This window comes from Malaclemys terrapin, chromosome 10, assembly GCF_027887155.1.
Source record: "Malaclemys terrapin pileata isolate rMalTer1 chromosome 10, rMalTer1.hap1, whole genome shotgun sequence".
NCBI lineage: Eukaryota > Metazoa > Chordata > Testudines > Emydidae > Malaclemys > Malaclemys terrapin.
Genome location: NC_071514.1, coordinates 57,655,510 through 57,672,195, shown reverse-complemented (window position 1 = coordinate 57,672,195; position 16,686 = coordinate 57,655,510). Strand labels below are relative to the sequence as shown.

The window sequence follows — 16,686 nt, the reverse complement described above, 5'->3', positions numbered from 1 at the left end:
AGTTGAGGCAGGGGTCGCGGGAGGAGGTGATCAGGGGACAGGGAGCAGGGGGGGTTGGATGGGTGGGGGTTTCTGTGGGGGGCAGTCGGAGGGAGTGGATGGTGGCAGGGTGAGGCTACCCTCCCTCCCCGTGGAGTGTCCTATTTTTTGAATGTTAAAATATGGTACCCCCTGCCCTTCCCAGTTCAGCTCTCCATTCACAGCAGGCTGCAGCATGAGGTCTCAGCTTCCTCACTCCCTCCCCCTCCCTTTCCTATTGATAGCAGCCAAGGGAATGCTGGGAAATGTAGTTCTTTCCCTTCTCCAGGGCTGGCTCTATAGACAGGGAGCTAACCAAGAAACTACAGCTCCCAGGGCCCCCTGTTGGTTCTCAGCTCCCATGCTGGATCCCTGCCGCCCCTGCAAATGGGCTGCCCCAAACGCGTGCTTGTTTTGCTGGTGCCTAGAGCTGCCCCTGGTCATAACTCAAGGGGAGTTTGGCTTCAGTAAGGTCCTGGCCCATTTTGTTGGTCCTGCTAGAATGGTTCCTATAAATAGTTTTAATTTAAAAAAAAATGAACATATTTTGGTTTTCAGCCAACATTTTTCAATTATTGGGATTCCACACCACCCCTCCCCCCCCCCCCCCCCCCCCAACTTTGATAAAAATTAGACATTTCCCACAGAAATTTCCGCTTTGGCAAAAAAAGCCATTTTTCATCAAAAATATTTTGAAGGCAAAATTTCAACCAATTCCAGTCCCCATGCGTGTGTTCATTCTCTCTGTGCTCGCACAGGGTACTGTGCCCACGTGTGCATTCCCAACTCGCACAGGATTAACTCTCGATCCTTTTGTGCCAACACATTTCAAGGCTCAGATTCACGCTTGCTGAGCCAGGGAGATGCAGATTCCCAGGCCAGGAAGGGCCGCTGCTCACCAGGGTGGGAGAGAGAGGGGAACACTGCTCAGCAAGAGAGAGTCTGGGGCTGGAGGTTCACCCTCCGCTGCCCTTTCTCGGGGATTGGGATTGGACAGCTTTATGTTCTGCCAGCAGCTCTGCTGTGAGGAAGCACTGAGTCTGCCCATGATTGATCGCACTCCTTGGCCAGTGCCACATGCTCTTGGGGCCATACTGGCTCCCGTGGGCCTCTTTGTGGAGAAGAACTTGCAGCAGCCTTGTTCCGGACCAGCCCTCCCCACTCCACCCCAGGTGGATTTTCTGCCACAGATGAGCCCACACTGGGATCTACACCTGCTTGCATGCTGTACACCCCTGGCCCAAAGTCTCCGCTTTCCTGCACCCCATCTGATGAAGGCCCTGTCAACCCTAGTCACTTTTAACACCAACACAGAAGCCTCTCAGTACTGGGCTAGTGGAGAGAACTCCCACCACCACAATCCTCCATGACAATTCCTGATAACACACATGCACAGCAGTAGACAGGTGTCCCAGCCTTCTGGCCTCTGCCCGCACAGCCTGTGAATTCAACTGATTGTGGAGGCTCTTCCGATTTGGAAATGTATACAGTGGACTACAAAGCAAGGTAAAAGGTAGATAATGAAGCTATTGAACTGCATTGCCTAGATTCCTAGAGTCTGATGCATGCACCTAGCATGTCCATGGTGACTCTAGTAGCATTGCACTGCGGATATAGCTGTGACCTTCACCCAGGTTTCATAAGTAATCCTGGGCTGTACCTCTTGATCTTGACAATGTCTCTCCTTCTCCAATGAGCGCTTGGCTGGATGGGCTCTCTCTGGAGCGATTACCACATCTGCTAGGGTGGGCAAGATGAGGCATTTCCTGACACCTTCCTCCTTAATGAGTCACAGCAAAAAGCAAAATCTTTCAAGAGGTTCTTCTTAATGAGGTGACTGAATTGTGATCCCGATACAGAGGTGCACAGACGCTCTAGCCAGCTTGGAAATCCATCTCTGATGGCCACTCAGGAGAGTGTTCCCACGCTGCTTCCTTAGGCACTAGTCATCGGGCCAGATCCTCAGCTGGTGTAACTTGACTTGCATGGAACTGGGCTATTATACACAAGCTGAGGATCTGGCCCATTGGCACTTGGCTACCCCAACTTAACAAGTGTAAACCTTCTGCGCGTCAGAGTTGGCAACAACAAGGGCCGGGTTCAGTATCTAGGGGTTCCATTTCAATAACACAATGCAAAACCGGCTCGAGCCCCCACCCAGTGACCTGGGACAATTACATACCACCCTCCGGGCACCTCTAAGAGGCAATACTTCCCCTCTCGCAAGCACTGACTGTAGCAAAAGCCTTTTAATAAAGGAGGGAAACAATGCAACATTATGTTGGGGAAACACTACAAACAGGATTCATAACACAAACCACGAGCAAAAGACCCACGCCCCCAAGTAAGTTTGGCAGTGTCCTTTTCCCCTCAGGGTCTTAAGTCCAGCAACCCAACAGTCACCCCACCCACAGTTTCTGTCCTTGGTCAGTGTAATCCCAGAGTGGTTCTTGAGTCCAGCAACCCGAAAGTCACCCCTCCCAAAGTTTCTGTCCTTGGTCAGTGCAGCCCCAGAGTTCAGAAGTTCATCTGCAGAGTTTACCTCCCAGCCTAGGCAGAAGTGGGGGGAGGTATGGGGGCATCTTACATGCTCCGCTACTCGGGTCGACAGCCAATTGCCATGCCTCGCCATGGGGTTCTGCTGCAGACTTCACCACCAACTGCACCTGACTGCCAGCCATCCTGCTGGCCACATCCCTCCACCAGCCCCCCTACTGGCCGCTCCTCTCCGCTAGCCACGCCTCTCCACTAGCTGTCCTGCTAGCTGTCCACCAATATGTCTTCAGCTCCCCCCAACACTTAACACAGCTCTCAGTGATTTCAGCTCTTAGTAACTTCAGCTCTTTAGGGATTTCAGCTGTCAGTAGGGGAGCCTCGGTGCTGGTGCACTCAGAACCACTAACCCAAAGTAAGTCTAATGCTTAGACCTAGGTATCAATGATTTCAGCTCTGCAGCATGTAACAAGACTCCTAATGGACTCAACATTAGCTCTGTTATTACACAGTGGAGAAAAGAGGGGTCAAAGGGACACAAACTATTGGGTACATATACCTGTCCCCAGCCTCTCAGTTCACTGGACTTTGGAACCCATGTCCATTGCCTAGCAAGTGCTGCTTAATTGAGGGCAAGTCCCTCCATCATAAAATGCCAAGTACAGTTCTGCTGTCCTTGATTCACATAACCAGGATAACAACGCTTTATTACTCCTGCCCCAGTAACACAGAGACTGGGGATCCCACAGCAGCCAAAGTGACCATTTGGGCAGGCAGTCCCATCATGCTAGGTGGGGTGGGTGTGCCCATGCAAACAAGATCAGCCCCTGAAGTCCTTTTCCACAGCTCGCCACTAGATGTCAGGGTAGAGCTCATTGTGACTCTGCTTACATCAGCAAGCATATAACACTGCACAGTTCTGAGGAAGGCTCCCAGAATTCAAAATGACCTTGATACATTGGAGAATTTGGTCTGAAATCAACAAGGTTAAATTCAGTAGAAACAAGTGCAAAGTATTACATTTAGGAAGGGAAAATCAAAGGCACAAGTACAAAATGGGGAATAACTGGCCCCCTCCTGCACTCCAACCCCCTGCCCCAGCCTAGAGCCCACACCCAAACTCCTTCCCAGAGCCCGCACCCCCATCCCAGCCTGGTGAAAGTGAGCGAGGGTGGGGGAGAAAGAGCGATGGAGCAAGGGGGGATGGAATGAGCAGGGGGCGGGGCCTCAGAAAAGGGGCAGGACAGGGGCGTGGTCTCATGGAAGGGGCAGGACAGGGGTTAGATTAGGCGCGATTAGACAGTTGGCAACCCTACCAGGCAGACATGTAGAAGCCCAGGCCATGCCAGAAGAGCACGCCCAGCAGCGTAGCCGGCAGCTCGCTGAGCACCAGCCAGCGCAGGTGCAGCACCGCCCAAATGTCAGACGGACCACGTCTGTGCAGCTTCTGGGAGGGGGGGGGCATTGACTGTTCTCCCGTGAGGCCTGGAATTGCTGTCAGCGGGCCTGCTGCTGAAGCCTCATCTGAAGTACTGTGTCCATCCAGTTGTGGGTGTCACACTTTAAGAAGGATGTGGACAAATTAGAGAGTCCAGGAGAGCAACAAAAATGATAAAAAGTTTAGAAAACCCAACCTATGAGGAAAGGTTAAAACAACTGGGCATGTTTAGTCTTGCGAAAAGAAGAGTGAGGAGGGATAAGTAGTAATGGGTTTCATCTTTAGCAAAGGAGATTTAGGTTAGATATTATGAAAAAACTTTCTAGCTCTAAGGGTAGCTAAGCGCTGGAATAGGCTTCCAAGGGAGGTGTGGAATCCCTGTCACCAGAGGTTTTTAAGAACAGGTTGGACAAACACCTGTCAGGGATGGTCTAGGTATAATTGGTCCTGCCTGAGCTCAGGGGGATGGACTAGATGACCTCTCAAGGTCTGTCCTACATGTCTGTAATTCCAAGGAATGTTTATATTTTAGCTACATGTGATCTCCCTTCAAATCTGCTTGTTGGCTACAAATACATCACACTATATTCATTGCTTCCTGGGAGTCAGAACAGAGAGATATTGTAGCCCCATTGCAATAACATGCACTACAGACCCAAACAGGGGTGCCTTCCAGACCACCGTTGTCCATCACGGCCTCATTCCTTCCACTGCAACTGAGGCCTCATCATGGCATCCCCAACCAATTGTCTCTTGTTTGGGCTCAAGGTGACCACAGAGCTTCTGCAAAGAGCCAGCTGTATTCCTGGGGGGAGACAGCCCAAGAAGGTGAAAAGAGAGGGCTAAGGTGGCTTCAGGACACCTTTTTGTCTTCCTAATTCCAGGCCTGGCTCAGGGTCTGCCTGGTCCCCAGTACAAGTTAGAGCAGTCCCTCGGGCTTCCTCTATGTCAGCTTTGAATGGCCCTCTGCGCACTACTCTACTAGCCCAGACTAGCCAGAGTGCTCTGGTCAACTCTCTCCCCCAGCCATGTCCCTATGCTAGGGACTGCGGGGGATTGGCGCAGAGCTGTTATGCCATCTCTATGCTAGCTCAAGAGCCCCCTGTCCTGAGGGCATTCTCCAAGGACCATTTTCACCAGCTATCATCTCCATGGCATAAAAAGGCCCGGTTTTACAGCAGAATCGGAGCCTATCCCTTACATGTTTATCACTGTCACAGGTGCTCTGGCTGTGCCCATCATCCCTATGCTAACATCCCATTGCAACACTAGTCCATTCTCCATCTTACCTGCTTGCAAAGTGATTAGAACATGGTCACTTGGACCTCTTCAGGGTCTCCACTTTCTTTTGATCTCAGAGCCCTTTGACCTCAGCTGGAGAGTCCAGAAACCCATGGAAATGCCGCACCAAGTAGGCTGAGGAGAATGAGCCGAGTACTCATCATCTGAAGGTTTAGAGGAGGGACGAACTGTGAGCTCTGTGCTGGGGTTGGAAGCACAGCAAGAGACGTCCATAGAGATTTAACAGCGCAGGGATGATTGGATGAAGAATTATCCCTCAGAGGATTGTCTATAACTAAATCCATTTAGAATAAAAATTGATGCTGGTAGCCTTAAAGGGAAATCTGTAACCGCAGTCAGCATCGAGCTGGAGTTGTCCCTGCTGAAATGAGGATCTAGGAATAAGAGCTCAGTTCTAAGATGCTGTGGTACGTTCGATGGTTTCGTTACTCTGAACTGACACAGTGTAATCCCCGGCCCTTTAGATGAAATTCATCCCTGGTGTCAATTCATTGACCTAAGGTACATCAGGGATGAATCGGACCCATATTAAACTAGATGTCATGGTCTGCTTTGACTCAGTCTTCAAGCCCAGGCAGCATCTTGTGATTTGCAATGGTTCTCTCTCGCTGAGGGGTTTCCCCAACATCCGAACCAGGCCTCTGGGTTTTTTTCACCATGTCTGAGCTTGACGATCCCCTTCATCTCCAGCCTGGAGACCACCATTTTAATTCTGAGCCCCTGATCCCATGTGCCTGGGAACATGGGGCTGATCCAGCAACAGGGAGTGGGGGAGAGAAGCCATCCCCAAGGTTGCATCACTGTATTGACCATCAGGTGCTTGTACGCAATGAGACACTATTTTTCTCCCACAGCATTCTGGAGCTCCAGTAGGCCAGGAGTCAGATCCCTAAGGCTGCTCCAAAACACGTGTGCACGTCACTGAGTCCCGCCAAGTCATAGGCAACACCATAATCCTTATTTGTTCACATCCCTAGTGCACATTAGCCCACAGAGGAACAAAAGCATCTCTGACTCCTGTCCACCTATGCCATAGCACTGGTACTAAGCCACTGACCCACGGAGTGAAGGGCCCAAACATAAGCATAAGACATCACTTTGCTATACACTGCTTAACACAAAAACCACAAGCCATTGCTTGGAGCTCTGTGCCTTTGAGAGCCATGCAGTCTGCATGAACTTGGTAAGTCATGGAAGCCATCCAAAGCATGACCAACCCTCCAGCAGACTGGGGTCTCCTGCGTGGTAAGGCCATCCCCATGTCCTGTTGCACACACCAAGCCACTGAAATGAACAAGACCAGTTTCCATCTCTTGCTCTCAGTCCCTCTGCTCAGATGTTAGCAGGTTGAGGGTGTGGGGTGGCACCCGGGGAGGTGTGGAAAGTGGGTTTGTGGCTTTCTTACAAATAGAACTCTTGATTTGCATAACCACCCTGGAAACACTCCCCAGCACTGGAAATTCTTAGCATGCCAAACGACAACTGTTTCTCCATTGAGGATGCAGGCGTGGGAGCTTGAGACAATTGTTAGGTTTGATTCACATATTGCTATAGGAAAGCAAAGCATTATTAATTTACAAGGCTGTAATACATTAACTGTCACTAAGGTCCCCTGCTGCCTTGGTACTAAACAGAAATCAATTGTGATGTTTTCAGGTGTGAAAGATTGCAAGTCAGAGTCGGGCAATGAACTCTGTGGGCCCAGGAAATCTCCCTTGTTTGGTCTGCCTTCATGCTTCTCAATCTTCAGGCCTGTGGTCTCTGGTTTGCCCTGTCCTGCCAGAAGAAGCTCCTCCCTGAGCTGTACAAAACTTGCTGAGAGAGGATTCCCATATACTGTATGCCTGGTCCAGTCCAAATGGCTCATTTGCCTGCGGGAGGTTTGGCTGGTTAGATTTGCTCCCCTCCCCACAAAGAGCCTGAGGCTGCAATTCACTGAGCACCCTCAATTCTCCTTATAGCTGTCACGCAGCACCTCTATGGATTGGGCCCAAACATTTGTAGTGTGTTACACACACTCATGGCCCGCGGGTGAACCACTGGCTTGGGGAGGCTAGTCCCCAACCCCGCCCCTTCCACACACACCGCCGGAGCCCAGACCCCCCCACACTGTGGCAGCCTCACCCCAGACTAGCGCCCCCAGCCCCAGAGCCGGGTGGCCAGGCAGCGCGGCCCCAGTTCCAGGAGGGCAGACAGCGTGGCCCCAACCTCTGCAGCCCCAGGAAAGGAGGCAGTGCAGCCCCAGGTGGGGACATAGCACAGGGAAAGAGACACCTGCAGAGCGGGAAGCAGGAGGGGAACTGGGAGCAGAGGGTGGGTGGGGCCACACCTGGCAGTCTGGGTAGGCTCAGCCTATGATACCCAATACCCGCCGCCCATGACTCCTTCTCCCCCTTTTCAGTTAGCTTCAGTCTCTGCATCCCATGTTGCTGGCTCTAGTTTCCTCTTCTTCCTCCTCCTCCTCTCCACCCTGGGGATGATTTCTTTCCTTTCCACCCCTATCGCTAGCTTGGCAGCACCTCACACTATTTGTTCGGTTCCCCTCCAGGTAGGGGAGTGACGTCACCTCCCGTTAGCACCTCAAATCCCCTCTTTCATTGCAAAATGCTGGCTAATGAAATAGTTCTCTCTCTAGCTAGCTACATGTGCCAGCCTCACTCTGTCACTGGCAGCCAATATGGAATGGGATATATGCACCACAGATCACAGACTAGGGGCACTGGAAAAGGACGAGCAGGAGCTCTGTGTTCATTAAACCAGCTTCTGGCATGCTCATTTCACTTGTCAGTATTGCTGCTGATTATTTGTTAATCGAGCACTAGCAATGGAGTCAATGCTGTGTATTACAGGAGGAAAGATTGAGAGGCAGATTCTCAGCTGGTGTAAATTGTCACAGGCCCCCAGCCTCAGCATTTACCCTGTCCTTTCTCATCCCTGTGTTAATGTTAAGGGGAGGTTAAAGCACTGGCAGGAGACCTGCATTCCCACCTCTCCCACAGACTGCCTGGCAGGCCATGGTCAAATGACTTCGGCCCAGATCCTCACAGGTACTTAGGCTCCTAACTTCCACTGAAATCAGCAAAAGACTTAGAGGCTTGGGCCCATTACTGCTCAGTGACTCAGTTTCCCCATCTGGAAAATGGAAGTAACGGTTACCTTCCTCACAGGTCTAGTGAGACTAAGATTTCTCTGGGAAGTGCTCCAAGCTCCTCTGATGGAAGATATTGTAGGAGTGAGAAGTATTATTTATTATAAGCAAACCCACATGAACCTGTCTTTAACACACCTGCTCATATACTGTTACCCTATTTATATATGTAGATTCCTGGTGCCTCCAGATGTGGAAATAAAGACTTAGCCACATAGAACAGGTATACTAGATAGCTGGTTGCCCCTGGGTTTAGCATGTGGTTACTGTGGAGTAACCCCAAAATGCAGCAGTTTGCAATAATGCAGTAAATACCTTGGTTGAGTGTTTCACTGCAGACTAGGAGATTTAGACACATCTCCTTCATACACCCTCTTTCCCGGTCTCGTGCCTATGCAGATCCCAGGGTCCCTTACAGGGCTCTCTGAGGTCTGGAGAAGAAGGGGAAATGGTGCAATGGAATTAGTTGATGCTCCCTTTCATGTAAGAGGGGAGAGAGCTGTGCATAGAGAGGCAAGAGGTCCAGTGTTTAGGGCACTAGCCTAGGACTTGGGAGGGATGGGTTTGAGTCCTTACTCCACCCCAGACTTGCTCTGTGACCTTGGGCAAGTCACTTAGTCTCTCTGTGACTCAGTGCCCCATCTGTATTCCATGGACAACAGCACACAAGGGCGTTGGGAGGATGGCCACATGAAAGACCGTGAGGTGCTCAGATACTGCAGTGGCGTGATAGACCACTCAGACTCTATGCAGAGCCCTATGGGGCACAGTCCCCCACCTTGCACACGGGGAGGGCAGCCATGGGACAGTCCTGAGGCTGCCAAGGCCTGCATTTTTCCAGCGTTGGGCAGCGCAGGGAGTGCATGCCAAGGTTACACAGCCAAGGTGATTTAAAATTATTAATTAACAGGAGTGTTAAAAGAGGCCATAGGTACAGAATACATACACCCATCAGCACGCCTGCACCCTGGAGGAACCATGGGGCTCTCTTAAAAGGATCTGAATTTAATTCAGAACAACAGGCAGCTCTTTGGAGCTCATGTTTTCCTGCTGACAAATGAGCCTATAGCTAAACAACCCAGTGTCCTTTGGCCTGTCAGAGTCATTCATTATCCCACCTCTCCCTGAGCCGTATGGGGGGGAGAATGCATGGGCCGCGTTTGGCAGCTCTAGCAGCCATGAATGATTGGCAATGCTGGGGAGAAGGAGCGGACTCTTTCAGCTCCTAGAAGAATCCCCTTGAAAGTTTGATGAGGAATGTGACACTAGGGCTGCTGCCATGAACTTCTGTAGCAGCTTTCAGCCATGGGGCCCCCAGCCCTTTCCTGGCACTCAGATGCTAGGGCAAGGGTGGTAGGAGACCCTGAATAGAACAGAATTGGAGACATTAAGGCCAGAGTCTCATTTCTATTACCCCTCTTTGCGCTGCCCAATTGATGTAAAGGGGCCCAAGTGCAAATGAAAATCAGGCCCTTTAGGTACGTCTATACAGCAAAAAACCCAACCTCACAGCAGCAAGGCTCAGAACCTGGGTCAGGCTCATGCTACGGCGCTAAAAATAGCCACGTAGATGTTCCAGCTCAGGCTGGAGCTTGGGCTCTGAAATCCATTCTCCGGGTGTCTACATGGCAGTTTTTGGTACCCTAATGCAAGCCCCACAAGCCTGAGTCTGCAGACCCGGGCTCCAAGCCTTGCTGCTGTGCGGTTTGGGGGTTTTTGCTGTGCAGATGTACCCTTAGTGAATGAAGCCTCTCAGCTTCTTACTGTGGTAGATCGGGATCATTGTCCCCATCCAGAGACAGGCCATGAGGAACAGACAGGGTAAGGACAGAATTCTCAGACAAGCTACTCCTGTTGGGTGCTTAACTTGCCACCACTTTGGCCTGATCTTCAGCGGAACTAGGCACCCGCAACTCCAATTGAACTCAATGGGCGCTGTGGATGTTCAGCGCCTCTCAGAAGTTGTCTCTGTCTGGGGCTCACACCCAAGAACAGAGACAGTGAACAAATCCCTTGCCTCTGTGGAAAACGTAGCCGCTACCAATTTGCCCACAGTCACATTCTGCATCAAATGGGTGACATCACTGAGAGCAGGCCCCATCCCCTGCTCTAACCACTCGACTGATCTGCCTATCAAGCACCACTCCTGACCAGTTCGAACACATGCATCCCACACAGTGCACAGGGAATGGGCCTATTTCTGATCTCCTGTGCACTGGTGCATGCCTGGATGAACTGCCCTGATATCAGTGGAGTTACAGTACAAGTGGAGAATCAGGATCAGTACCCCAATCCTGCACTGACTTGCCCTCGGGACCTAACCTGTGTTGGATTCGGCCCTGATTAGGGCTACACAATCCTGTATTCATTTGTTTAATCTCACATGGCAGCAAAATCCAGACAGAACAGTTGCTCCCAATTGCTTAATTATACACACACTCCATTTTGTGGAAACAAGACTCCGTTATCAATTTCCTCCATTTTTCAGTTGAAAACAACTTGTTATTTTGACGTTTCCTTAGATTTTATTTTATAAAGGTTTTAAAAAACTCAAAATCAGCATGAAGTGTTTAGTTTTGGGTTGAGTGAAACATTGCACTCAACCTACAACTTATTAAGAACATAAGAACGGCCACACTGGGTCAGACCAAAGGGCCCTCTAGCCCAATATCCTGTCTTCCGACACTGGCCAATGCCAGGTGCTTCAGAGGGAATGTACAGAACAGGTAATCATCAAGTGAGCCATCCCCTGTTGCCCATTCCCAGCTCCTGGCAAACAAAGCCCATTTTCCAAATTTTTCAGAATTGCCAGGGAACTGAAAAATTATCAGTTACACAGCTCTAATCTCCACTTGTTTTGGGAGGCACATTCTAGGGGCTTGATCTATAGTCATTCCCTGCCTCTGTTAACAACAGGATGGCAATAGACTGGAATGCTTAATTCCTGCTAGTGGCTGTAGTAAGCCCTGACCTTCACTCACACACACACGCAGAGATTTATATTGCTCATCATCACGTTTAGTAACCTCTGCTCTGCTCCAGGCAAAAGCAGACTGGGGAATTGCATGTAGCTCCGCCTGTGTCAGTGACATGTGTGGTAGGTAAGCACCACCTTCTCTGGGAGAGCCCTACCCAGTTTAGTGGGAGAACTCACCCCTGGAGTAGTGACAGAGCAGGACTGGAGGCAGCTGCAAGTTTCCCTGTTCCTTCCTTCCCAAAAAGTGCACTGTACCTGAAGGATCTAGCAGCAACCTCCTTTAGCCAGCTGGGGAAGGAGCTGGCAGCCAGCATTTTGCACTGAGGCAGCTGCTAGCACCAGGGAAATCACGATGAACTCTCTCTTCAGGAAAAGAAACAAAGGGAAATACAGCCCCTCGGCACAGAAGAAGAGGTGAGTACTCTGTGTTCCTTCATACTAGGCTACTGGCATTGCCAGCCATTGCAGCCTGTAGAAGTCAGGCTCTCCTTGAGCTGGGCAGATGCAGATTATAAAGTGGAAAGGTAACAATTAGCAATTCCTACGTGATCCTTGGAGAGAGTAGAACCAAGCTGATCTGTAGCCAGGCTTCAGAGCAAGAGCCTGGCCAGCAGGTGCTAGCAGGGCATCTGAGAGGTGCAAAGACCACAGACGTACAGCCGAGAGAGCATTACTTTGCATGCAGCTTTTCTGGGGATGCACAGTGTTAGGACAGTAGAACTGGTGCTGCTGTTTCCTTTGGCTTCCCTGCTTTTCAAAATAGTGCTTGTTGGGATTGTCGGCACATTCCAGAATTTAATCTCTCCAGGGTGTGGCCATACCTCCGTGTCTCCCCTTCCTTCCCGCAATGCTGCCATGCACCTTATTTACGTCTCCTTGAAAGGGCCAATTCCAAGGCAGAAGAACATGTCTCGATGTGTCCAGCTTAAAACATCAACCCACGCTGATTTGATAAACAAGAAGTAATATATTCTATGCACAGGGGACCGGTGCCAAAAGGAGACACCCACTGGGTGCTGTGCCAGCTCTGGCCAGCGGGCAAGGGAAATCCAGAGGCCGGGCTATTAGAACGCTGCACAGTGCTACCAGGGCAAATGCTGCAAACGTTCGGTGGCCCCCATGGGGAAGTTTAAAGGGTTCGATCCTGTGAGGGGCTGACTGCCCTCAAACACCCATTGATTTCAATAGGAGCTGAAGGTGTTCTGCACTTCACAGGATGAGGCCCTAATCCCTTGGCAGAGAGTCTGGCTAGAACAGGGGTGGGCAAACTTTTTGGCCCGAGGGCCTCATCGGGTTTTGTAAATTGTATAGAGGGCCAGTTAGGGAGGGGTTTGTGGCCCAGCCCCCACCTCCTATCTGCCCACCCCCCGGACTCCTGCCCCATCCAACCCCCCCTGTTCCCTGATGGCCCCTCTGGGACCCCTGTCCCATCCACACACACCCCCGATCCCTGTCCCCTGACTGCCCCCAGACCCCCGCCACCCCATCCAACCCCTCCTCTAATTCCTGACAGCCCTCCCGGGACCCCTTCCCCATCCAACCACCCCTTCTCCCTGTCCCCTGACTTCCCCCGGAACCCCTGCCCCCAACTGCCCCCCACCACCCAATCCAACAACCCCTCCTTCCTGACTGCCCCCCTGGAACCGCTGCCCCCATTCAACCCTCTGTTTCCCCCCGACCGCCCCGACCCCTATCCACACCCCCTCCCCCTGACCACCACCCCAAACTCCCCTGCCCTCTATCCAACCCCCCTGCTCCCTGCCCCCTTCCCGCGCTGCCTGGAGCACTGGTGGCTGGTGGTGCTACAGCCATGCTGCCCGGCTGGAGCCAGGCCACGCTGCCTCCGCCTCCGCCGCCGCCACCACCACACAGCAGAGCACCCGGTCAGGCCGGGCTCTGCAACTGCGCTGCCCCAGGAGCTCACAGCCCCATCACCCAGAGCATTGCGCCAGTGGCGGAGCGACCGAGCTGAGGCTGCGGGTGAGGGGGAACAGCGGAGGAGGGGCCGGGGGCAAGCCTCCTGGGCCAGGAGCTTTGGGGCCGGGCAGGACGGGCCCACGTCCTGGGCTAGAAGCACCTATTAGCAATGAACTGTGTCTGTTAGTACATACTGAAACCCTGTGGTAAACAGGCCCGTGGATGGATTATCCAGTCTCTACAGTGGGCAGGCAAATGTACCCTTGGAGAGCAAAGCTCTGTCTAGGGTAAAGAGCCAACCTGTTGCTGACACCCATCGTCAGCCATCCAGATAGTGGTGGAAACAGTTTATCCATGAGAATAGATGGCACAAAGCACCTGCCACCCCATTACAGAGCAGCTTGCTTGGTTTGTATCCCAGGCTCTTTCCTCCATGAGGTCTTGTTAGCTAATCTATCCCCCTCTCAGTCCTTTTTTGAGTTACTCAGCCCTTGTGCCATGATCCCCAGCAGTTACAGAGTTTGTCCCATCCTCTGTGATAATCAGGCCCACGGCTGTGGGGCAAGCCTCTTTGGGAATGTTGATTTGGGGGCAACAGGTGAATTACATCTGCCAGGACCCAACCCCGCCTCCACTCTATTATTCCACTCCGTCCCCAGCTAGGATCCCCACCACCTTCTAATATTCCCTGGTGTAGGATCCTTGCCACCCTCCACTCCACAATCAGCTCCACCCTCTGCTCCCAGCTCCAGGACCTTCTCCCCCAGCATCCCCCCCTTTGCTAACAATGATCTCTCTCTTTTCTCCATACACCCTCCCTCTAATCTGGAGCTCCTTCAGGAACTCAGAGGAACCTCTTATCTCCCCCACCTCCTGCATCCCTGGGCACACTCAGAATTTCCATGCTAATGGAGGATGTCATTCCTGATCACTCCTAACAAACCCCCAGAGAAAACTGAAAGAGAAGTTGGCCCGATTCCTCTGCAAAGTTGAATGGAAACTCTTCTGTTGTGTTGCTGTTCTTGGAATTGTTAAAGATTTCCCTGACACGTGCCTTTGATAGAACCCTGGTGAGATCCAACAAGCCTGTCATCTGTGTGAGTTGGTTTCTTTTTTAAAGGCTCGGTTATGGAGAGGCATCTAGGGTGGAGACTTGGAAAGGCCCTCTGTGTTTGTGTTATATTCGGTCTTCTTCATTAACTCAAACACACCCACTTCAAAATGAGAAGGAAGGAACCAGCTGAAAAACACCCTCTTGGCAGCTTGAGTTACGCCGTGCTCCCACAGGCCTGGCAAGCCAGAAGGCCACAGCTAGCCAGGTGCTAAGTTAGAATATCCAGATGAAAAAAGGAATCAAGACTGAGCCAAGCAAGCGAATGGGGTGCTAGGGGTTAACATTTCCAAAGGGCCTTTGGGGGGAGTTTACACCAGCAAAAATGAACTGCAGGTGCAAATCAGAGTACTTGCACCTCTACTTATCCTGATTTGCCTCCACGGGCAGGTAATTAGAGGTGGAAAGAACCAGATTTGCACTGATAGCTGAACTGGGGGTAGAGAAATGTGTGTGGAAATTGCACTCAGAAAGGAAGCCACTGTTTTGATAAGAGGTCCTTAAGTGACACCCAGCAGCAGAGATATTAGCAGGGGAAGTGATGCAGCTTTGGAACTGCAAATTAAATACAACCTCTCTCTGGTGATTTTATTTTTCTCCTGAATACATTATGCAACCTCAGAGGGGAAGATACTGCTCATGTAATGTATTGAGTACACCAAGAAAGAGCTTGTTGGACAGCAGGGCTAGGCAGAGTGGATCTATAAGGGAAAAGACGACCTGCCTGAGGGACAGGAGATGGACTTAAATGGAGAGACAGTGTTGTTTAGAGGGATGGCACGATAGTAGAACTCAGTCACAGTCAGTGAGCTAACCAACAGTGGCCATTAAATTCCTCTCGAGTTTTCCTAGGTTGATTGCTGCTTCTGTGGTTGAGGGAAGCAAGGTGATATTTTTTCCCTTTCTATTGCAATTAACCCTACACTTGACAAAGTACCTCTTCTTTTAGCTCGTAATGGGGTCAGCATGCAGCAAGTTAAGTTCTCTTGCCAAGGACAAAATATGATAAAGGCTAGATCCTAAGGTATCTTTACTCCTTCAGAATCCATGGACTTCAAGGCCAATTTTGCCTGCATAATGGCTTTGGGATTTTTCCCCATTTTTTATCTCTCAGATTATAAACAAGCAAATGTGTTAAAGCTGTAGAAGGCTGAGGAGGAACAGGGTTAAATAGAGTTCCAGTGTTTCTCCAGGCACAATGGAAATGATGCTAAAATTCCCAAGAGCCAAGGTTAGGCTGCTGTGAAGGCTGAATGATTCATTGTAGCAAGGAGAAGGAAACCTGGACTTTCTCCAGCCTCCAGACACAATCTGAGCTTGCAAACTAAAACTAGGGATGGATGGTTTACAGAAGGTTCAGAATTTACAATTGATTCAGCAAAGCAGAGAAGTTTGACTCTTGTGTGGCAGCTTCTCCAAACTAGCCAGACCTCTTGGGTAGGCAAACCTGGCCTGGAAATCAACAGAGGATGACGTTGTCTTATGAGAATCAGTGTTTTTGGTACTCCTAATCAGCCAGGAAGTTGGGGAGAAACGGGCTGTCTTGCTGTATTTTGAGGCTTCTGATATGCTGAGCTAGATCAAAGCTATAAAGTGAAGAGCCAGGAAAATGATTTTTGGGGGAGAGGGAGGCGGGTGGAAGCTAAATTAAACTTTTTCAAACTTTTGAAAATTCAGTTCAAGTTGTAGGGGAAGATTCTGATTGGTTCTTGTTTTACCCCTGGTTCCGTTACACTCCCATCTCCTGGCTCACCATTACCCACTCACACTACCTGGCAGGGCACTCTGCCTTTTGCCCAGGTTTAGATTTTGATCGTTGAGCTACTTGCCCAGGCCTGCAGCTTGTATCTAACTGCTACCCACTGAACTCACCCAGCTCACTCACTCATTGCTGCTTCACAAAAGAGATCTTCCTTCGGTAAAGGAAAACCAAGGATTCAGTCTCTCTTCAGCCCATGAGCAAGTTGCAGAGACGATGAGATACAGAAGTGTCTCCTACGAATGAGAGAAAAGCTCTGACCCAGTTAGCACCAATACTGGGCGTTAAAGACATTATCAATAGCTAGCTATTATCCCTCTGCAAGGCCAGGGGGATTGGGTGGGGAATGACAGGGGTTAAGAGGCTCAGGTTTGAACCCAAATTACCCTCTCTTCAGATGGGGTGTAATGCAGGGACTCTGGTTTAACCTGAACTGGCAACCCCTTGGTAAAAGTCTCTAGCTGAACATTCATTCCAGGCAGTGCTGCAAAGAGGAAAGCCAAGGGGTGCAACCCAATCCAGA

General features: G+C 50.7%; 1 protein-coding gene across 1 annotated transcript in view; it reads left to right on the top strand.

Annotated features, from left to right (window-relative positions):
* Positions 1-11,548: 11,548 nt before the first annotated feature.
* Positions 11,549-16,686, top strand: part of PPL (periplakin) — a 54,533-nt gene continuing 49,395 nt past the window's right edge. The window contains exon 1 of the mRNA XM_054042894.1: positions 11,549-11,790. Coding sequence (XP_053898869.1) covers positions 11,729-11,790 — 62 coding nt within the window. The 5' untranslated portion in view covers positions 11,549-11,728. The remainder of the gene's footprint in view (positions 11,791-16,686) is intronic.